Below are 24,257 nucleotides of genomic sequence, written 5' to 3' on the forward strand. Positions count from 1 at the left end.
CTAACATTACAAGGTTTAAATCAATGTGGTTGTGAACACTGTCAACCCTCAAACTTTATCCGTGTAGATTCCGCAGAGTTCTATTTTGTTATTTTGACAAAGGCGCTTAAAATTGGCAATGTCACAAAGTAAAAAACAATGTGGCGGCCAACATTGCGAATAGCACAAAACTTAACTGTGAAAATTTCGCAGAGTTATTCTTTGTTATTTTGACAAAGGTCCTCAAAGTTGCTAACATTACAAGGTTTAAATCAATGTGGTTGTGAACACTGTCAACCCCCAAACTTTAGCCGTGTAGATTCAGCAGAGTTCTATTTTGTTATTTTGGCAAAGGCTCTTGAAGTTGCTAATGTCACAAAGTAAAAAACAATGTCGCGGCCAACATTGCGAACCGCACAAAACTTAACTGTGAAGATTTCACAGAGTTATTCTTTGTTATTTTGACAAGGGTCCTCAAAGTTGCTAACATTACAAGGTTTAAATCAATGTGGTTGTGAACACTGTCAACCCCCAAACTTTAGCCGTGTAGATTCCGCAGAGTTCTATTTTGTTATATTGACAAAGGCTCTTGAAATTGGTAATGTCACAAAGTAAAAAACAATGTGGCGGCCAACATTGCGAACCTCACAAAACTTTACTGTGAAGATTTCGCAGAGTTATTCTTTGTTATTTTGACAAAGGTCCTCAAATTTGCTAACATCACAAGGTATAAATCAATGTGGTTGTGAACACTGTCAACCCCCAAACTTTAGCCGTGTAGATTCCGCAGAGTTCTGTTTTGTTATTTTGACAAAGGCTCTTGAAGCTGCTATTGTCACAAAGTAAAAAACAATGTGTCGGCGAACATTGCGAACCGCACAAACTTTAACTGTGAAGATTTCGCAGAGTTATCTTTTGTTATTTTGACAAAGGTCCTCAAAGTTGCTAAAACCACAACTCACAAATCACACGTTGTGCAATGAGCAAAGCCAAACTATGTTAAATTCGCATTTTTAACTATGCTATTATGACAAGGCATCGAAAAATTGATAGTTTAACAACATTTTTATTGTTAGTTTCGCAATAATTGCGTTTCGCAAAAAAAAAGTTGCTGCGCTAGCAAAGGCTAGGTTGTCAATGTCCCAAAGTAGTTTTGTGTTTTTATCAATAATTCGTTCGCAACGTAAAACTGCAGCCTTGTCTCCGGATTTTTCTCTGAGTGTGGGTAAAACAAGCCGTAAAGCGGGGGTGTCCACACGTCCCCCAACCTGTTGGAAAGTCCCGTGTCCCGCTGACTCGCGCCCCGTGGTCACACTAGTAGCGTTATTTTTATTTGCGCTGAAATTGGGAATATTCCCCTTTTGGGTCGTGGTGAAAATTAGGAGCGGAGAGCGGTTGGATTAGTGTCATTACTGTCATACATATTTAGAAATAGAAATACTTTTTATTCGTAAACACAAACACCAAATATACAATTTACATACAAGAAAAACGTAGAAAGCCTCAGATCAGCATATTGCTGGCGACTTACAGTAATGTCATAGACAATCTCAATCTGTACTCAGCTATTTGGATCAGACTGTAGCTAGGAGTAGGATGAATGCTCAGATAAGCTGATTATGTAATGTCATTTAATTAGGAAAATAGTTTGAATAATACTGAGTAAACCCATTTGTTGTCGCCACTTGGCACATACAGGCAAATATATATATTTAGAGCAACAATCATGACAGTAGTTTTACATTCTACCATTATTTATTAGTCATATTTATAAGATTATTTTCAGTAGGTAGCGCATCCATTACAATCGCCATCAGAAATACTTAAAACACGTAAATATTGTACGTTTACGTTAAAAAAATTACAATCGCTGATGCCTATAACTTGGACCACAATATATGTCTCGCCCCAGGAAGTCTCCCGACGATTATTGGCTATACTGCTTACACCAAATGGTATATACGAGTCGGATATTCACGGCAGTTCCGCCATTTTATTGGGAAACAAGTACAGGGTTCCGTAATCATCTGTTTGTTTAACAATGCTCCCTTTATACGCGTTTATTTCGTTCACGGGATTGGGAAAATGGTGTATTTGAATAAGTGCGAATGGTATTGTTATTACTAGTTTTGGTAGCACATAACAGCGACTGAAAATTCCAATGAGTTTGCGTGGTATTGGATGTGTTAGTACTACACTGGAAATTAAAATACCTATAAAAGACCTATATAATGTATCAAGTGATATCTGGCAGAATTTCATGAAATGCTCATAGAACATGATCATTTCTTGAAATGCCATTTTAGAATTGATCACTTCATGATATTATTAGGTTTGGTTAGGTTTGACGTTTTCATCATTTGGCCAACCGATCATTTCATGAGAATGTTTATATGAATATTTACGAAATTTAAGTTTTTATTGGGTGGCTATGATGATTTGACGTTATTTGTTTGATAAATAGCAATGTCCAATTGTCCACTATCTCCACCGCTTATGCTTTAAGATCTAGGCCGGTTATGATGGATTTTGTCGAACAAGAATGTTTTATATAGGTACTCGTATTTCTATCATTGGCGCTTTTGCCTTTCTCCTCCCTAGTCCACAGCCGGGCTTATTGGCTGGCTATGCTGGACTTCCGCTATTTGTTTGACAAACAAAGATATGAAATAAAACTATGAAAACGGATTATATCGCGTATATTGAATTTATAATACATCCCGACGTTTCGAACTCTTTACAGCGTTCGTGGTCAACGGGTGACGGGGGGCGTGATAGTGATAGTTTTATTTCATGAGTAACTATCGCGGTAACCGAAGACAATATTAAACAAAGATATCTCAAAACCCGCTATCGCTTCCGCTTATACCTTACTCCGCCCTAGTCCCAAGACTCCCAAGCTATTGGCCGGCTGTAGCACCATTTGTTTGACAATACTCTCTCATTGGATGGGCGTTAGCTATTCTTTATTCAAATGCGCACGAGGCTTGCTCGATCTAATCGAATTAGTTCTAATTTTCTGCGTTTAATTTTGCATTGCAATTATTTCACGTAATATTGTATGGTGTTAAAGCAACATATTCTGTAGAAGATTTTTAGCAAGTTTAATACTACACTACCGCTCAAAAGTATTTAGGCACCCGCAATTTTCACCATACAATTGTATACAAAAATTATTTTCAAAATCATACTTTTCGATCGCAGGCAAATGACTCTTACATGTTGGATTGAATTTTTATTTAGGCAAATAGATAGAGAATCAAATTGTTGCCAAAGACATCCTTTAAAATTTCGAGTTTACTTTATGCAACGATTTAAAAAACCCTTATGTACTAGTTCATACAAAATAAAAAAGATTGTGTAGTGGAAAACGATGTATGGATATTGTTACGCTTGCCATTTGGTAAATAGGCAATGTACACGAATATTCTGCACATCATTTTGAAGCTCGATATGTCTGTTAAATTGACATTAGGTCTTTCGCAGCGATGTGGTTTGTATAGTTGTATGTTAAAATAGTTGAAGTTATGAATTCATAATGTAATAGAAAAATATTTTTTTATATAATTCGACTAAGATAATATACACGACCGACCGCTCTAAAGGCATTTTAAGATATATTAAATAAATGAGTATGGATAAGGTTACATTTATGGCAAATCTCGACTACATAGCTTGCTATTAGTCTTACCATGCGACAAAAACTCCGATGCCTACTAATAAAGTGATATTTGTGATATAATCTGCCTTTCTTTTGAATTCTAGTCTTCAAACAAATTAAATAGTTTTTGATGGTGGTTATTGTATGGAGGTTGATGAAAGAGTGATCTTGATCTGGCATAATTTGACAGTAAAAAGGTGGTTTTTTAGGTCCCTCTAATTGGCCGCGATACAAAATATGGAGAGCGCTTCTATTGGTATTGGTTAGAAAAGCCTCCGAATACTAACCGAGCCCGACGGCTGCGTTTAGCTACAGCATAAGGACTATTTTTATACAGTAATAAGTTGCATTCGCAACAAATTATAAACTGAAATGCAGCTGTGTGCAATATAATAGCAGTCAATAGGAAAATGAAAATTAGGGGAAAACTATAACTTTAGATTAATTATATTGGATCTTTGTTTATAATTCTTCTGGATTACTTGATATTGTTTCAAAATTAACTGTATCCTTTACTTAAATAATATTGGAAGTATTAAAAAAAATTATGAAAATTGTTTTTTTTGTACTACCTCGCGGAAATTGTTATAAAAACGTAAGAACCCACGAAAAAAATACAATTTTGTACTATAATTGTAATTTATTCCAATTAAAGTTTTAAAGCCTGATGATCACGCGCCATGTTGCGAAATTTCACTGATACTAATTTTTTCATACTATACTGAACTGTCACCCTATACATGAGAATAAACAGCGCCCTCCTGACAATGATCATATATTACTGGTCAAGCTTTACGTCTAAACTCACTAAACTCATGTCATCCAGAAAAAAATATTTTTTTCTATAAGACGATCTTCGTCTCAGAGTGTACTAGTCCATCATTCGGACTGTTTTGTTGATTTTTACCCAAATACTTGTTTGCTTAAGGCTCTAAGCGATAGTGCCGCTCATGAGAAACCTGAGGCTATGCTGATTATCTGGCAGAAGTACAGGACCTCGAACAAATATCAGTTTTTCTATTTTTCAAAAATTTAAGAAGTTAAAACGCCCTAATGATGACCCAATATATATGAGATCCCACTTGACCCCTCACACCTGTTTACAAGACGATAAGAAAGGAAACGTCTACCTGCGCGCGCGCACGGACGCGTGACGTCACGCTAGCTGCGGCTTATGTAACGGCTTTTATAATTTCAAATCACTTTTTTTATTCCAGTTACGGCGGTGCATTGTTTCATACTGAGGTTATTCGCCAAGTTTACTTGATTCTTTGAAAATATACCAGTACTTTGAATTCGGATTACGAATATGGTAGGGTAGGTAACAGTGGCTCAGTCGCCCCATTATCGCCTCTATCATGTTGGAATTAGGTTGAGTGAGCCACTGTACCCGGCTATTTTTTTCCGAGCCACTGTTTCCTACCCTACCCTCCTTAGTCCAGTCATTTTAGCAGTTTTGAATTTGGAACCTTCTTTTATTCCATTATCCACATCTATTTATCGTTTAGTTTTAGTTTAGTTGTAGCTTAGTTTTAAGTCTAAGGTTCCCACTCAAAATCAGCGTCATGGCTTGCCGTGACATTATGCTGAGTGGGGATCCTGTTTAGCATCTAGTTTGTGATGTGTTATTTTAAAATATTGTCCAATGTTTTTACATGTTTTTAAATGTCATCAAAAATTAAAATCACAATGATTAACTGCAACAAAACGTATTATCTTCATAATGTTCTCCTTTGGCTTACGCTAACGTTTTTTTTTAATTATCATCAATATGCACATTAAAGATTTTGTTAACATATTTTTGGGCCACCCTGTATAGGGATCAAGGTATACTGGGTGACGTAGAAAACGAGTTGACGAATAACACAGCTCACCGTGCGGTTCATTAGTATTAGTGTATATATAAAACTTTCGCGTTTTGAACACATATTAAAATCAGGTCTATCGCGAATTTAGACACAGGTTTCACTGGTCGTGGCCGCGGCTAACTGACGTCCCAAAACAGAGAAAAACAGCACAGACCAAAACAACACACACACACACACACACACACCCACACACACACACACACACACACACACACACACACACACACACACACACACACACACACACACACACACACACACACACACACACACACACACAGAAGAAAACAGAGCAAAATGTCAAAACAGAGATCTGTGTGACTACCCGACGAAAAGTGTATTCGCGTGTGTAAATGTCGGTAAATAAAGGTAACAAAATAAATTCGCGATAGACCCGATTGTAAATGTGATTTAATAAGTGTTAGGCCAGGATTACACTTGTAAGTTTTACTTACGTAAGTAGGGACAAAGCTATTTGCTAGAATGAGATAACGATATTCATATCTCATTCTGTAGTATAGCTGTGTCCCTACTTACGTAAGTAAAACTTACAAGTGTAATCCTGGCCTTAGTGTAATGTATTTGATTTTTTTAAATCTCACAGTAAGCTCAAAAAGGCTCGTATCGTGGGTATATACAAAGGTGTATATTATATACAATTGTACATAATGTATATGTGGGACCTGACTAAAAACGTCTGTCCTATATAAAGTCTGAAGGGGCCCACTGAATATCAGTCCGCCGGACGATATCGGCCTGTCAGTTGGAATAAAATTTGACAGTTCCGAACAACTGACAGGCCGATATCGTCCGGCGGACTGATAGTCAGTGGGCCCCTTTACATGTACAGTTCCGGCCAATAATATATCACCTTCATGTTTTTACGGTTTACCTTTTTTTTATATTTGTGAGTGACTTCCATCTCACTGCTTTAGGTCTAGTAGTATTCCTTTGTACGGGCGATGAGAAAAATTGGTCTCATGTACTGGTTTTTTCATAGAGGTTTTTTTAATGTATTGTCAATTTCATTTTTTTACTAGAGGTTTTTTAGTAATATGCTGAGTATCCTATTGTAATTCACAGTATTTCATTGCAATATTCATCATACATTTGTATAAAATGACTAGTAAAATATGCAATCTACAAACTAACCTATATTGTTTACTCTATACAAGCTCGTACAAAAACACTCAAAGGTGATATATTATTGGCCGGTACTGTACCTAAATTAGACCCGTACTCCAAAAGCCGTAGTAGCATTTGTCAGGTTTCCTGCTTGTAGGTGTCAGATGTTATCAGCTTTTCTATATTTTACTACAGTGTACTAGGGTGCTGTGTTGTTCGATTGTTAATTTTACGTTATAGTCTAGAACACGGAATATACTGTCTGCTTCCTTCTGTTTATAACTTTAAGATATTTGAACATTTGATAGAATCGGTAGTGGTCATTAATTTTATAACAAACCGATGTTTTTAATTAAACTAATTATGATTTTTCTCTGGTCATAATTTTACTTTTCTTAATTTTAAGTTCTTTATTTTAACTTTTATTAGTCAGTTTAAATTTGACTGAGACCCAGAAGCGAGACACGCTATACCTATTACCTATAGGTAGCGTTGCTATACATAGGTATACTAAGCTACTTAAGCTACTTTAGTGCTTTAGTCATACCTACCTTAAATTATTTTACTCTTACCTGGGAACAAATGTTTTACGTGTAATAAATAATTGACTAATTGACACGTTTGACTTACGCTTGCGTGAATTACAAAATAGTTTATATTTAATTTATACGCTAGTAGATACTAACCTACTACTAATTTGTTTCTAAGCCATACAAATAAGTTAAACTTACCTCAAACAAATGTTTAACGTGCAACATACATGTTTCAGACCGCGGCGCCGCTCGGGCTCGAGCATCGTGGTGCTGGGCGCCGAGGACGAGAAGCGACCGCCGCCGGATGACGACAAAGACATGCTTACTATGCTGTCCCTCTCCGCAGACACCGGTTAGTATACACCCTGTACATACTTTGTATACATCACTCTCTATACATCCTGTATACACTTTGTATACCCTCTGTATCCACTCTGTATACACCCTGTATACACCCTGTATACACCCTGTATACACCCTGTATACACTTTGTATACACTTTGTATACACAATGTATACCCTCTGTATCCACTCTGTATACACCATTAAAAACCTACCTACAAAAAATTATAACCACCACGCAAGGTTTTTTTGGTATAATTCTTTATTATGTGAACCGATTTCAACAATTTTTATTTTATTTGAAAGAAGGTATTTTCAGTGTAATCTAATGTACTTATAGTAAAATTAGTAAACACCCGCAAAGGAGTTTAAATTGCAAATAAAAATAGAAAATGTTTTTTGCTAATTAAAAAAAAAGTCATCCAAATATAAGTGTGATTGTATTTGTCCTGTAATATTTATGATAATGTTATATAAAAATTCGATAATTTTTTGTTGATAAACTTCGGAGATAAGGGGGGAAATGGTATTTTTTCCACATTTTCCTCCAAAAATCATTTTTTTTCACTACGAAACAAAATCAAACTTTTTTTTGGAATGGTCAATTTGCGCTCTTTCAAATGGTTTAGTACATACTTTCAAACAAGTGTGTACTTCTTTGAAAATAAATTAATAATATAAATTTTGTAACTTTTTGGTACGGAACCCTAAAAAGTCATCCTGATACATAATATTATATCAAATTACCCATAGAAAAAAACATAACCGGGACAAAATGCGGTTAGGGAAAAAATCTACCGATGAAAAATACGCTCGAAGCACATATCTAACAAACCATTTGAAAGGTAAACAATGGGGTTGGCCGGTCGAAATAATTAGCAGATGGCGCCAGCATAGCTTGCCCCGTCCATCCCTAGAATTGTGTCAAACTTTTGTTTTTTTAATGCCCTGGATGCCAGCCCTTTAAGCCAAATCTCATAGAAAAAGGGGCAAGCTATGATGGCGCCATCTCTGCAAACCTTTGACAGTTGCCAACCCCATTACAGTATACAGTGTGGAAAAAAATAATGGGCCCTGGAGGGAAAGTGCCTTAAAACCTTAAGTTAGCTTATTTTACTTAAAACGACATTCTTTTTTTTTTAAATAAACAAAACTGGCGTGGCATTCAAGGAGTTAAGAAAAGGCAGCAGACACTGTCTTCTAATATTACAAAATCAGTTCTCGAAAAACAATTCAGTTATATTTTTTTGTGCGTTAAACTAATCATTACCTTGGCTGACCTTACCGAAACAATGGGACAAAAAATTCGGCAGTCGCTTCGTGAGAGGACCTTTCATGCTACACCATTTGCCTAAAGTTTTTTGTATGACGACATTAACTAGTAGTTAGTCTTATCAAAAAAAAATCTTGTAATCAATCCTACTACTAATTTATTTTGTAATGATCTAATTACTTGAAATTGGATTGTACATATGATTAGGGTATTTTAGTTATTCATTGTCCGTGTAGATTTACTCGGTTGCTTAGATTGCTGACAGTATACAGCTAATATTGTCTTCGGTTACCGCGATAGATACTCATGAAATAAAACTATGAAAACGGATTATATCGCGTATATTGAATTTATAATACATCCCGACGTTTCGAACCCTTTACAGCGTTCGTCATCGTCACCACCACGAACGCTGTAAAGGGTTCGAAACGTCGGGATATATTATAAATTCAATATACGCGATATAATCCGTTTTCATAGTTTTATTTCATGAGTATACAGCTAATTACAAAAATGAAAAATTTAATGAAAACTGAATTGGTAACGAGCTAATCGATTTTCTGATGAGCACAGTTATACTACTATTATTAGTATCCTAACACGCATGCTCAACAGTCACACCTGTAACAACTAATTCATGAATTTCTGTGAACATATTGACAGCTCTCGTTTCAGCTCCAAGGAATTGAACTGCATCATTCAAATATGTAGGGCAGGGGTCGCCAAACCACGGCTCGCAAGCCGATTGCACTGTAAAAAAACATTTGGCGCTCTTTGAGATTCCTAAAACTGGTGATTTCTATTGCGGTTGGTTCTGCTTCTTAAAGTTTGTCGACTCCTAGCCTAGCAGCGACTAGCCTACAAATTCTAGCTCTCCTAAATCGACCTATAATATCCCAAATAGTCCACGACTGGCAATACTGCCAAGTCCTCCTAAACCATACATATTGTCAGTTCTCGCAGCTCCCACGAATCGACCTCAACACGTAACACGTATGCTCGAAGGGGCGGGGCGTGGCTTGCCGGTTCACTGGGCGCATTGTGCGCTAATTGTGCCACCGGTTGGGAGCGGTGTTCAGATTCCAAGAATCTGACATTGATGAATGTTTACTTTCCGTCCGCGACTTCATCCGCGTAGAAGTAGTTATAACCTGTCAAACTCCCCTGTCTCATCTCATTCCATCTCTGTCCATTCCATTCCATTCCATTCCATTTTCACCCGCTGCGGCATAACAAGTTTTCTAACAGAATATGTAATAGACGTCCTTCCCAGGTTGTGCCAATGTTGGTTTTCGTGATTGTGGAACAAACATTCACATTTAAAAGTTTCCCAAAGTGCTTTTGAATAAATAATGTTTTAAACTTTTAAAGACAAGAGCAGAAATAGATGTTGTAAATCTTTCTCGCGCTTATGTTAGTAGGAGCGAGATGCATAGAGACTTTAGAACATTATCAGATCTGTAAAGTCTGAAATCTGAATGCCCCGTCGGGTCATTTCTCAGGCCATTTGTCGCCACGAGCCGGTGCTCCCGATAAGCGGGGAACATTAATCATCGCTTGTAAATTTCGGAAACGAAATTAATGTTAATAAATGTTAATGGTTGTTGAGCCCTGATAGATTGATGCGGATTTATTTGCTAATATTTTGGGGATTTATCAAAGATAAGTTGAAAGCGAAAAAATTTCGGCGCGTATGTTGTTTATTTAAAATGTCAAGATAAATAGAATATTGAGGCATCAGTAATTATCGTATATTTCCAGTTAAAATTACGGGCCTCAAGACACAAAGATGAGGCTTTAAACCTCAAGTTTATACTAAACGATAGCTCGTATTCATAGACTTAGCTCATGTAATTAGAGAATAAATCAAATTATGTATGTATAAGGTTCGATTCCGGCCTCGGCCAACGGAGGGCTTGGTCACTTTTTCTTTTGTATATGACATCTATTTCAAGTAACGTATAAGTTGAATAGCTATTGCTCTAGTGCGATGAACTTCTGCCCCACACTCCACTGTCTTAACAGTTAACTTAAAGTGTTCAAAACGCGAAAGTTTTAAAGCAAAACGAAAACACATTTACAATCGGGTCTATCGCAAATTTATTTTGTAACTTTTATTTACCGACGTTTAGACACAGGTTTCACTGGTCGGAACAAAATAAATTCGCGATAGACCCGATTGTAAATGTGATTTAATATTTTATATATAGTTTAAAAACGTGCTTGATTGAGTTACCAAAAAAAAAACCGGCGAATTTTCACATTTATAATATAACTTGAAATAACATTATCCGATATTAATTCCAGGTCCTCATCGTGAGATGGCGGTGGACGTTCCGGACAGCTTCATCGCGCGCAACAAGACGCCGCCCCGCTACCCGCCGCCGCGCCCGCCGCAGGTACGCCTGCGCCCCTCCAGGGACGACGAGACTCTTCTCCTCTCCTCCGGCTCCGGAACAAGCTTCGGCAGCAAGCACTCCGTCCTACAGAGCGCTGTAGACTCCGGACCTAGCTCCGACGGATCCAGCTACAAAAACAACAGCACCATGGAACTATTATCAGGACCGCAGAGTTCCGAAGGATCCGGAACTAGCTTTGGAAGCAAAAAATCAAAAGGCTCATCAGAAACAGCCAAATGCGACTTGCTATCCGACAGAGGATCAGTAGCATCGAACACTACACACACTTTAAGCGACCATAAGATCCAACTTCTCATTTCTAATGGCGACGATTCTTTGCTAGATTGTAGAGAAGGCGTCTCATACTCGGCGCGGACGGAGTCTGTGCTCATACGTGAAGCGGTCTACGCGTCTTACAAACTCCCGCCTGGCTTCGACACAACGCCAGTCCTTCTCGGGAGGGAGGTGGCGGTGGATGTCCCGGATTCGTTTGTCCAGATTGTGAAAACCACCCCGAAATATCCGGGTACCGTGGACAGAATGAGCTTGCAGGTAACAGGCACTCCACGCATTGTCATTGGTGGTTGGTATCATGGGATTGGAACTGATGTAACTGTTAATTATGCACATGCCTATGCGTGCAGATAAATGGGATACACAGACTTTAAAATAAAAGTCACTCCAGTGGACAATAGTTAAGAGCTTGTGTACAGTCAAGGGCATAAATATATATACAATCCCAAAGTTTCACAAATATGTGTACAAGAATTCATTCATTCCGACACCTTAGACAATAAAGTCGTGTTCACATATTTTTGAGCCATTGGTCTGGATCGATATTTTTGCATTCGACTGTACATGTAACTTCGCATGTCTAAAGGAGAGGAGTAAAACTAAATAATGTGTATGTATGACCCATAAAGAAATAACTAATTGCTATTGTGAAAGCTATTCAAAAAAATTATTATTGTTACGCTGCCTTAATTTAACCTTTCATATATGTGTGGTCGTTAAAAATCATTCTCGAAAGAGCAGAAAAAAACGTTATCGAAAAAAATGCAATAGTAGATTGTTAACCAAGGGATGAAAGGCACCCATTTCTGCCAAGGTATTTTGGCGCTCGAACGCAGTGAGGGCGCCAATAGTCCGAGGCAGAAATGATGCCTTTCACCCGAGTTAAACACTCTACTTTTAATTTCGAATACGAGAAAAGTAAAATACATGTTTTTTTATAGTATTTCTTGTTGAGGGTACTTTCAATTAACAATTCAGGCAAAAGTATCGTTATTTATGGAATGGAGAGTCAAATATCAGAATGAAAATTGTATAACAACTCCATTTAAACTCAAATTTCAATTGCTTATCGTAAAAAAAATAAAAAAATTGTACCAACGTAAAATGCTCTAGTGCAGACACGTATCATTTTCTGCACACATTTAAGAACAACAATGCTTTCAGAGCATGAGAAATGAAAAATAGATGACAAATAATGCTGACCGAATAAGAGGTAATGAATTCCACTGATACAGATAAGAGGTAATGAATTCCACTGTAATAATGTTATTCATGTATTGGATGATGATAGAATATACCGTAAATTGAATGCTTGGCAACTAGCCACAGAATTGGCTTGTTGCAAGATATTGCATTAAACTTTTAAATACGGTTAAAGCATAGTAATGTTATCTATTCGTCAATATGCGGTGATTGAGACCTTTTACTACGAAGAGTGATAGATAAATTATTCAGGCTTTTTACTTTAAATTTACTTTTTAAATAGAGTAAAACTCATTAGGACTGTTTTGAATGATATCATGATACTCTTCAACATTATTGTTTATTTCACAACTGTTTTTCATAAGTATACAGCTTGGGTACACCGACACATTTACGTGGAATTTTAAAATATTAAATTACAAAGGAAACTTATAAATACAAATTACAAATTGTCGGAATTAAGTTTTAATTCATTATTACATTCATCAACAAATAAATTATGGCAACACATGATTTGGGCAGTAGTGTGGTCTCGGTATAGGGACTAAATTATGATTCTTTTTGAAAGGCAATATGTGAAAATTAACAATTATATCAGTTCTAAAGGTAATATGGATGGGTTTGGTAAGGTATATTGTAAATAATCAGGGAGGTATTACTAACTTTGGCTAATAACACATAGATTACTTACGTCATAACTGTCATAAGTCATAACTGAATATCTAACATATAATAGGAAAGGGCCGTTTATTAAATTATCATTAAGATATTTTAATTGTGCGATCGAGTTCTATATGACAGATGTATAATTAAAATTTCTTACAATAACAGTATCTATGTATATCTATTTCATTTGCATTTTACACACATACTAGGTACTACACAACTTACGCAATTTAATTATTTCGTCAGTCATTTTGATGACAAAAAATCTTTTTTTTTTTCATAGAAAATAATTAAGAATTTCAGATAACAATTAAGGGTTTGTGACGGTATTGTAAAAAAATTATCTCGAGTCTAGTACTTAGAGCATTTTGTGGTTATTACACTACATTATGGTAAGTCTACAGAATAGGGTGTCCCGTATTTTACAATTTTCAGAAATTAATAACGCATAGCCTATATTTAGAGTATTTTGGGAACGGGTTCCTGATACAGGAACGATCTGAGTCTTTTTTCGGGGCGATTTCGGGTGGTATCAATATCATAATATCAATATATTTAAGGTTAGATGGGGTTAGCCTTTCAAGTAGCATACGTCTTTTAGACTTGAAGGAATTTCGATTTTATTTTAATTCATCAAAATCATTCTTCAAGGGTTAGAATACCACTGGGGCAAGACTAACACTTATATTAGGGTATTCTCATACTGTTTCTCTTGTCCCGAGTAAAGTAAACTATGTTTTTCTTACCCCACATGAACTTAGTAGAGTAATTGACACCCTACTACAGTACTTTGCTCAAAGTCCTTTTGCAGTTAATTCAATATACTTAACGAGCAAGCAGAGCGAGGTTATTTACGTTTGTGGGAAGTGCAAATTGCTTAAGCAAACAAAAAGTTAACTACAGTAACACCTACTGGTATATAGGTATCCGCAAACTATGGCTTGAGGATGACTTACGTAAGACCGGGCGTTAATTTTCTATGGCAGGTGACAGGTGATCACGTAATGCTTTCTATACAAAAAGAAAAACGCTGGAATCTACGGCCCGGACCCGGCCGAGTCTAACGTCGTCCTTTAGTCGTATACACTTAGCCAAAAGAATTTGACTTGAATAATAAGTATATTATGTTATTCTATTTCTACTGACCATAAAACTACATCATATTTACTTAACATAACTTGGATCGTTTTCATCATCATCAGTCGATTTCGGCCACAGCGACTGCGTTTTACCACTGAGAGCGTCCCTGGTGCGCTCTCAGGTGACTGACATAGGCAATATTTGCAGCACCCCTCCGAAATAATTGTAACGTATGGCCACAGGTGGTCTGGCCTTTAGCTCGTCGCGCTTAGCGTCGAGTTCTGTGCGCCGCCTAGCTTCAAACTGACGCATCTGCGTCTGCACAATATGCTTCCAATATGGATCCAATATGGATCGTTTTAAATAGAAAGTGAATAGACATCTTTTAGGTAAGCAAGCTCTATCCTAGACTGCATCGGCACACCATCAGGTGAGATTGCGGTGAAATGCTTCTTCCAATAAAAAAAAATAATTAATGACAGTATGACTATACATAGATCATACTTAAATCACTAGTACAGTCCACTGTTGCACCTTGCCACAGTGACAATTAATATGAGAATCATTCTGCCACTGTGACATCTTGACAAGCAAGGTATGTATTAAAGCTCTCGCTTTTATTGTAACTTGTTCGTAAAATTAAACCATAAATAAACTGAGTATTTGACTAAACGGTATTTCTAATGACGCATCCGTCTTAGTTTGATTTATTTAGAGTAGTAACTCTAAACTAAAACGCTCTAGTTTGTCATACCTAAAACTGCACAATGATTAAATAGACCGTCAATCGATCACTCTCATCTCACGATTGACGTCACTGTCACGAAATTAATTAAGAATTCATTGAATCATCGTCATTGTCATTAATCATGCTTGACTGCACAGCTCTCTGTCCGCGGCGTGATGATATTTGTCATTACTAATGACAGTTTACATTTTTATGTCAAAGTTGGCGTGGCTCCAATTTTGCTATCTTGACAATTGTTGCTTAACTATTATCATTATCAACCTTCGTATTTCTGCATATATTCAAATATAATTCTAACGGGTCTATCGCGAATTTATTCTGTTACCTTTGTTTCTTTATTTTATGATTTTATTATCAGACTAGCTTTTGCCCGCGACTTCGTCTGCGTGGACTTAGTAACCCCAGCTAGAGTAAGAATAGCGCCTGGAGTAAATCTAATAACAATTATTCAATTTGAGCATATTATGCACACAAATTAGCAGACACTTCATTAATTATCTCAATTCCACCCCGCTTTTTACTTTCTTAAGGGATGATTTTCGGGATAAAAACTATCCTATGTCCTTCTCAGGGACTCAACCTATCTCTATGCCAAATTTCATCTAAATCGATTCAGCGGTTTAAGCGTGAAGAGGGAACACACAGACAGACAGACAGACTTTCGCATTTATAATATTAGTATGGATATCCGTGACCACGACCAGTGTAACTTGCGTCGAAACGTCGAAAATAAAAGCAACAAAATAAATTTTAATATGTTTAAAAGGCGGAATGTGTTCAAATGTCAAGGTGGCAAAGCAGAGGATTCACAAATCGAGAATCAACTTTGTCAAAATTGTATTCGCCGTTTTTGCGTAATTTATTTTTAACTATTTGGGAAAATATATTTTACTAACCCAGGACTCTATGTATATCCCTGGTAAAACAAAAACTTATGGTACTTATGTCTTAAGTACTAACGGAATATTTTTTTCAGGTGTATAATGAGGGTTTTATCTATATGTGCATGGTATTTTATTAAGATAAAATTATTCTATCCGCTTTATACGAATGTGCAAGATACTGTTAAATTATAAGGGGGAAAGCATGTTACAGCGTACTACGTAGGCGAACAACACCCGAACGCGAAGTGAAGCGATGCGGCGCGGGGTGAATCAATCCTTTGATATTGATACGTATGGAAGTATTCTACGTGGTGATCTCGTAGCGAACGCGAACGCCGTGGGCCCGTCGCGCCGCGCCGCGCCGCTTCGCTTCGCTTCGGCGTTCGCGAGTTGTTCGCTTACGTAAGACGCTGCGTAAAGGAATAAAAAGTACACTTACGAGTAATAATAACTGACCAATTAATCCAAATGAGCCATTTTTGTTCCTCGGTAGGTGTATGTATAGCTAGGCACCAATGCTATGTTTAAATAGTAGGTATTCCTTAATATTAGTGTCTAACTATACTCTATAAGATTAATTTAATAAGTATTGATTAGTTTAATAAGTTGTCACCGTAAATTCACGAATTAGCAGTCTAGTCTCTTCTGTATTTTTATTTATTACTTTACTGTCTACCAGTCAGGTTTTAAATTGAAGAGACCAATATGGAAGTATATTATCTACTATTAGTACCTACATTTTATTTTACATGTCATAAAAAAAAACTGCGAAGATAGTTTGACAAGCGTTATTTACTAAAGTCGTCGTCAATAGAACTTGCAAACAATGGAAACAAATATGACAGATTTTGTAAGCGTTTGACACATAACCTAACATTTTTACAAAGGTTATCTTCGCTGAAATATTAATAATTAACATTTAATTTAACTAAAAATTTATATAAATAAAATATTTAAGTATATAAACTGTTAAAAAGGTCATGGTTGTCGTTTTAAAGAGCGAGATTACGAAGTAATGAAGGTAAAACGGTTTTTTTACATTGTTTGCAAGTTCTATTGACGGCGACTTTATTATTGCAATTTAGCATCGTGAATCTCTCTTTATAACCTGTTATTAAATTCAGAAAATTTTACGTTTCCAAGGTATAATAGCACCTTGGAAACGTAAAATTTCATTTGGCCTGACCGCTTTACAGGCACAAAAGTAGTATGGAGTAGGTGAGGGACTGCTCATTACGAGTAGATAGGAAATAGTAGGTATCTAACTATCTAAAGTTCATTTGTTTCTTGCGTAAAAAATATGTTAGTATTTTATATTTAAAAAACCGGCCAAGTGCGAGTCGGACTCGCCCACCGAGGGTTCCGTACTTTCTAGTATTTGTTGTTATAGCGGCAACAGAAATACATTATCTGTGAAAATTTCAACTGTCTAGCTATCACGGTTCATGAGATACAGCATAGAGTAACTTATACTAGAGCGGTACTGTCATAGTAAATTTTGTAACCCCAGTAAATTCACTGCCATCTGTCGACACACTTTAAAACTACGATAAAATGTATTTCAATATAGATAAATGATTTTTTTTATTTGCATTAATTATTTTTATGATGTTGACCGATGTTCTTTCACTGATATGCGTTAAAATTGTTAAATAACAAACGAAACCGTCAACGCCATCTATACGACTGTAGGCCAAAACTAGTAGCGCCCTCTGAACGAGAATCAAATTTTCTTGATTTTCGAGGCACGTTTTTTCCTTAGACTGTATCCATTTATTACGGAGTTATATCTATCTTTGGATACAGCCTGGTGACAGACAGACAGACGGACAGACAGACAGCGGAGTCTTAGTAATGGGGTCCCGTTTTTACTCTTTGGGTACGGAACCCTAAAGAGTAAGGATAAAAGCATCTAATTAAGTAACAGGATATTTATCATGGCACATTTAAAAGTTTTAGGCAAATCCATTCCTATCCGGTTTTTGGGATTATGCAAAACGGCTTCAGAGTTTGGTGACAAATATTTGAATCTTAATTTAAAATCAAGTAACGCACCTTGATATTATCATAATCTTAAAGTAAAAATATTTACAATATTTTGTAAGCGTGTTTAAATAAAAGATGGTAATTGTTCATTTGAATAAGAATAAGAATAAGTTTATTGTTTACCGTGTCAAACCGGACGACCGGTTTGGCCTAGTGGGTAGTGACCCTGCCTGTGAAGCCGATGGTCCTGGGTTCGAATCCCGGTAAGGGCATTTATTTGTGTGATGAGCACACATATTTGTTCCTGAGTCATGGGTGTTTTCTATGTATTTAAGTATTTATATATATCGTTGTCTGAGTACCCATAACACAAGCCTCCTTAGGCTTACCGTGGGACTTAGTCAATCTGTGTAAGAATGTTTCTATAATATTTATTTATTTATTTATATTATATTATCAAACATGAGGATGTTGACGTTATAATTATAACATGTCATCTTCTTTAGTACATTTTCTGTATTTCTGGTTTTATAATTAAGAGAATACAAAATACAATGAAGATGAGTTACAAGGTTCCTTTAAAAATGTTTAGGTACCTTACATTTTTTTGAAATCTTAGGTCTTAGACTTCAATTTTATCTAGATGATGAAAATACGTTTTCTACATTAGTGACCTAGGTGTATTCCAACTATATATTAGTCTGCGTCTTCTCAAATGACTTTTTCGCCTAAGACGGTAATCTGTTAAACAAAAGCCATTGTTCCTTTTGTGCGAGCGGTCGCCCATTGTGTACCATTGAGTCTGAGCTTATGCTACGGCGCGTGCTATTGTGAGAATATAATGATACCCCACACTTTGTTCTGTTAAAGTCGGTCCAAAGTTAGCTTACTAGCCACTTGCACTATTAACCCAGTGTCACTTGTAACCATGGTAACTCTAAGTTTAACTGGTTAACCCCGGGTTAGTGGGATGGAGTAAGTGGCGCTTACAGTTTATAATTTTGATTTCTAAGGGCCACTTTCTCCATTCACAAATCCGGGGTTAAACGGTAAAACCTGGAGTTTACCATGGTTAACAGTACAATTTGACACGGGGTTAACGGTTTAACCGGTTAACCCCGGGTTATTGAACGGTACAAGTGGCCCTTAGAGGAACTCTAGCGTTCAAGGGTGGTATTCCACTTGTGCAAGATCTTTGTCCAATTTGTATTGCGTCTCACACTTCATGAAGCAAAATGTGAGACGCAAATACACATTGTACAGTCGCCATCAGATATATCTGAGCGGTCAAGGCTCTCACAAATATCTGAACACGCCGCTATTGTCAAGGCGTTAGAGTGCGTGTTTAGATATTGTGAACACCTCGGGCGCTCCGATATATCTGATGGCGACTGTACCAAGATTTTGGACAAATATAATATCACCCTAAGGCTAATTAATCTTTAGATAAATGGACAATTACTTTTATCTTTTCCCTATTTATTCTTTATCTAACTAGTAGCTTTATCTTACTCACCCGTAAAAGGTAAAACTCCAATAATTTATTGAAATGAAACGTATACTATCTTCAAAGTATTCTCCTTTGTATTTTATACACAACCGTAATTTTATACACACGATAAAAATAACTTTTTCAACGTATTTCTTTTTAAATTTTGAGTCGTGAATGTGAGGGCGGCCGGTTGCTGTTTGTTTAATAATTATAGTTAGTCAAACCAAATTGTCAGTAAATAAGAACAAAAAACTACTAATCCTTTTATTTTGGGTCCTAGTACTAGTTAAGACAAAGATAGTATGATTCTCTGTCTATGTTTGAAATGAGACAGTCCTTTGACAAACTGTAAAAGCTATATTTTGTGCCTGTATTATGGTGATTATTATAATTTTGGTATTTTACTAACATTAACTGTACACTCAATGTTAATTTATTAATAAGATTTGAGACATGGTTTTGCTAAAAACATGCTTATAAAGGTAACATTCAGATGGTGACTACTGTTAATACATTCAGCAAATCCTTTAGCTTAGCACCCCTGCATACACATTTGTATGCTAATAAATGAAGTCCTGATTTAAACTTTCACGATTTTTACTCATTATTATTTACAACGACGGGACTTAATCGCGTAAAATAAGTTTTAAGTCCCGTCGTTGTAAATAATAATGAATAAATGAAGTTTTGCTCACTATATTCCTGCTGCCATGCCAAGATGGCAAAGGTATATCGACAAATGCCAAACGAATAGACAAATCGGGATGACAAATGCTACGAAAAATCACATGAACGATTGTCCTCTGTCCCCGAGAATAAATTGATTAAGCGATGATTTCGTTGCCGCATTACGCTGCGTATTACGTAAGCGAACAACTCGCGAACGCGAAGCGTAGCGGCGCGGCGGGTCCAAGGCGTTTGCGTTCGCAACGAGATCGCCCACGTAGGACACTTCTATAGGTATTAAAGGATTGATTCACACGCCGCGCCGCATCGCTTCGCGTGTTGTTCGACTACGTAGTACGCTGCGTTACTGTTGTGATTAGAACGTTTTCTCCGTCACTAATTTTGTAATTGTAATAAGCACAGACAGTCGCCAACTGGATGTCACCTCGGGTTAACTGAAACTTAGCTATGTTAGATCTTGGCAATAGGGGATATTACTGCAATGTCCTGCCACCAGAGTGCAGCACTAGTCTTTTTAGTAAACCATAGAGTCACATATACATACTACCTTTAACAGGTTTTTGAAAAGTTTTTAGAGATAATATAAAATATGACATTGATGCATCAAGGCGGTTTGTTTACAGAGGATCTACCGGGAAACGCGAATCCGAAATTTTGCTGTGCCTCTTTATCGCTCGAATATGCAAGTGACAGAGATGTTAGATAACAAAATTTCAATTTCCTTGGCTCTCGATAGACATGCGATAGACCCTCAGATTGTGGTAGTGGCGCCCCCTAGAATTTCACGTAATATTCCCTATTGATAATCCCATCTTGCAGCTGGTAACGTAAAATGTCATATAGGCGTAGCTTAAGCCTTTTCCAGGCATAGTACGATTCATCGACTACATACGTGTCAATTTCATTTCAACCTTAACAATCCTGCTATTTATGGTTCAAATTAGATTGGTCTTTCGGGAAATGTGACTTTTCTTCAAATTAATTACCAAAACAACTGAACAAGTTTGGGAACAAATCAAATTATTTTATTAAATATTTTGATTTGTGTTTTTTAAGTAGTCACACTACTATATATAAATTAAAAACTGTAATAGATGTCATATATAAAAGAAAAACTAGAAAAAGTGATGAAGCCCTCCAGTGGTGAAGGCCGGATTCGGATAAGGGGTTCATGGCGTTAGCCGCGATAGCTAAAGACGCCGGTTCAAATCCGGCCTTTATTACCACTGGAGGGCTTCGTCACTTTTTCTTTAATATATGACATCTATTACAGTTTTTGCCAAAACTATTTGGAATATATTTGGACTTGTTGGGAAAACCTTCTAATTAGAACAACCTGGAAAAGGTTTAAACGCTTACTGAACGGCCCTTGAGTTTGCCAACGTCGACCGGACGCTTGCTATAGTATGCATCTTCTCAAATGATTTTTACGCTTAAGACGGTAATCTGTTAAACAAAAGCCATTGTCTCTTTTGTGCGAGCGGTCGGCGTTGTCCCATTGTGTGTTGGCGCGTGCCACGGCGCGTGCGGCGCTCACACACAATGGCCGACCGCTCGCATAAAAGAGACAATGGCTTTTGTTTTACAGCTTAAGCGTAAAGATCATTTGAGAAGATGCAGATTATACTCATTGCATTTCTGTTTCTGTGAAGCCTTTAGCGTTATGTGTAAAAAGTTTAATACCTTCAGCACGATAAGAATTTTGAAGTACAGTCAACATCAAAACAGCTAATTATTTAGGCATCTTACTGGTCACGAAAACATCTATAATGTAAGCAAAAGTTAATATTTCGGTAGAACGGCAAAGGATTAAAATGGTTAAACATTAGTATAAAAGGAGGATAGGATTAAAGGATTATGTTTCTGATGACGGCTGCACAGATAATAAGTTGGATTAAAATAAGTAACTTGGATATGCCATTCAAAATACAACCTTACACCACTCACTCACAGTACATTTTCCCGCAGCAGGTGAACGGCACCGCGAAGACAGCCGCCCCCGCCATCCCCCCGCGGGAGGCGCCTCGCGACGCACCCCCTCGGCCGCCTGCACATGATGTCACTAAAGAGCAGATGGAGTCAATCAAGAAATATCAGGTTAGTGGAGCTTGGACATTAAATACTCTGGAAAAAATGTAGCCGAACAATTAGGTCAGAGGGTCTACCGCGAAATACGAAAATCGAAATACTCTTGAATATTCGAGCGTTAGAGGCAGCGCTAGATAACGAAATTTCGTTTTTCGTGTTTCGCTGTGGGCCCGAACGCAGCGTACTACGTAGGCGAACGACACGCGAACGCGAAGAGAAGCGATGCGGCGCGGGGTGAATCAATCCTTTAATACCTATAGAAGTCTACGTGGGCGATCTCGTTGCGAATGCCAACCCGAACACCGCGCCGCGCCGCTTCGCTTTGCGTTCGCGAGTTGTTCGCTTACGTAAGACGCAGTGTCAGAAAGCACAGGTACATAATATGTCATGACCAGATCATAGAGTTCATAATTTCATGATGTGGCAACCATTTTCATGAAATTATTACGATCTGGAGCCCGTTTATCAAAAGCTTGTAGCTTATAATACAAGTGGAAGTCCTTTTCTAACAAAAGCTGTCAAAAAGTTACTTCCACTTGTATTACAAGCAACAAGCTTTTCATAAACGCCCCTGTAATCTGGCCTGTGATCTGGCCTCGCCCTCGACACATACAGATCACGCAAATTAGTAAGCCGATTTGTCGATAGATGGCGCTGTTCACATACTTTTTATACTTCTAATCAAAAATCTTTTGTATTTATAGTTGCATAAAATAACCAAAAGTTTGTACAGATCGTTACGCGAGTTAAATGAACTCGCATGTGACCAGTTTTTTAAAATACAATCCAACATTTAAACTTTTTAATCTGAATCATCAACTTGAACTAGATTCTTGGTCTAGATTTGTGTTGACGCAAGTTACTTTGTCAGATTTTTTGCGTTAGAGTCTCGTCTATTTTCAAGTACCTACGTGAACTTAAAGATCAAGGAGACAGAAAAAGTTTGCAGTAAAAAAGATTAACAGATAATCTGTTAGGTCTTGAAAGCGGTGGTGGCCGTGTACAAATTTTGGTTCGTACCAGTGAATTTTTCGTAACTTATGTACATTCCGTACTTCATTATTTGATATTTACCACTAGCTTTTCGGTCAAGGAAAACATCGTGAGGAAACCTGCATAGTTGGTGTATGTGTAGTCACCAACCCGCATTGGGCCAGCGTGAGCCCGTGGGGACTATAGCCTAAACCCTTTCGTGCATTAGAGTAGGCCCGTACCCAGCAGTTATATAAGCTAACTTATTTTTAGGGTTCCGTAAATCCGTAAAGGGTAAAAACGGGACCCAATTACTAAGTAAATAAATAAATCGCCTGGCTGTATCTCATTTAACCGTGACAGATTTAACTGGTACTGTCATAGTAAATTTTGTAACCACAGTAAATTCACTGCCATCTATCCGCACACTAAAACTAAAAATGAAGATTTATAAAAATACGATAAAATGTATTTAAGTATGTATGTCCAGATTCAGTGCAGTGTAACCGATGTTTTCTGTTACCTATGTTAACTGTTGTAGACTTGGCCGGCATATCACAAAAACATCAAAAACATTCACAAGACGGCACGTAGTCATAGAACGCCCAGACGTTTTTTTCCCACAGACAGAACGTGATATCCAACGAGTATGAAATCTGCTTCGGAATATAAAAACACGACGTTGAAAACTCTTATCTCACTTCAATTCGGTTCCTGCAAAAGCTACTTTAACTTTGACATTATAAGGTCTACTCTACTATTGTAATAGATAAAAGGGTGAAAAACAGTTGACATGCGTAAAGTTTAGAGACGGTCACGAGTCATGAATGATATCGATTTGAGATTTTGAAGAATCAGGAAATAAAGAGTGCGATTTGATAACACGGTTCTTAAAAGCGTCACGAGAGCTTGTTCAGGGCTTACAAAAAGATTTCGTCACTACTTTGAAAAAAAACAACGCCTATCTTGTTCTGTCA

The 24,257-nt window shown here is 37.0% G+C and overlaps 1 protein-coding gene across 5 annotated transcripts in view; it reads left to right on the forward strand.

The window, feature by feature from the left end:
• The window catches only part of LOC134747625 (protein PALS1), a 215,665-nt gene that overhangs the window by 108,051 nt on the left and 83,357 nt on the right, over positions 1-24,257 (forward strand). For 3 of the 5 annotated variants that reach the window (XM_063682224.1, XM_063682225.1, XM_063682226.1), the window contains 3 exons: positions 7,403-7,518; positions 11,089-11,732; positions 22,189-22,317. In XM_063682224.1, coding sequence (XP_063538294.1) covers positions 7,403-7,518; positions 11,089-11,732; positions 22,189-22,317 — 889 coding nt within the window. The remainder of the gene's footprint in view (positions 1-7,402; positions 7,519-11,088; positions 11,733-22,188; positions 22,318-24,257) is intronic. The other 2 variants (XM_063682227.1, XM_063682228.1) reach the window with 2 other exon arrangements.

This window comes from Cydia strobilella, chromosome 15 (assembly GCF_947568885.1).
Source record: "Cydia strobilella chromosome 15, ilCydStro3.1, whole genome shotgun sequence".
NCBI classification, from domain to species: domain Eukaryota; kingdom Metazoa; phylum Arthropoda; class Insecta; order Lepidoptera; family Tortricidae; genus Cydia; species Cydia strobilella.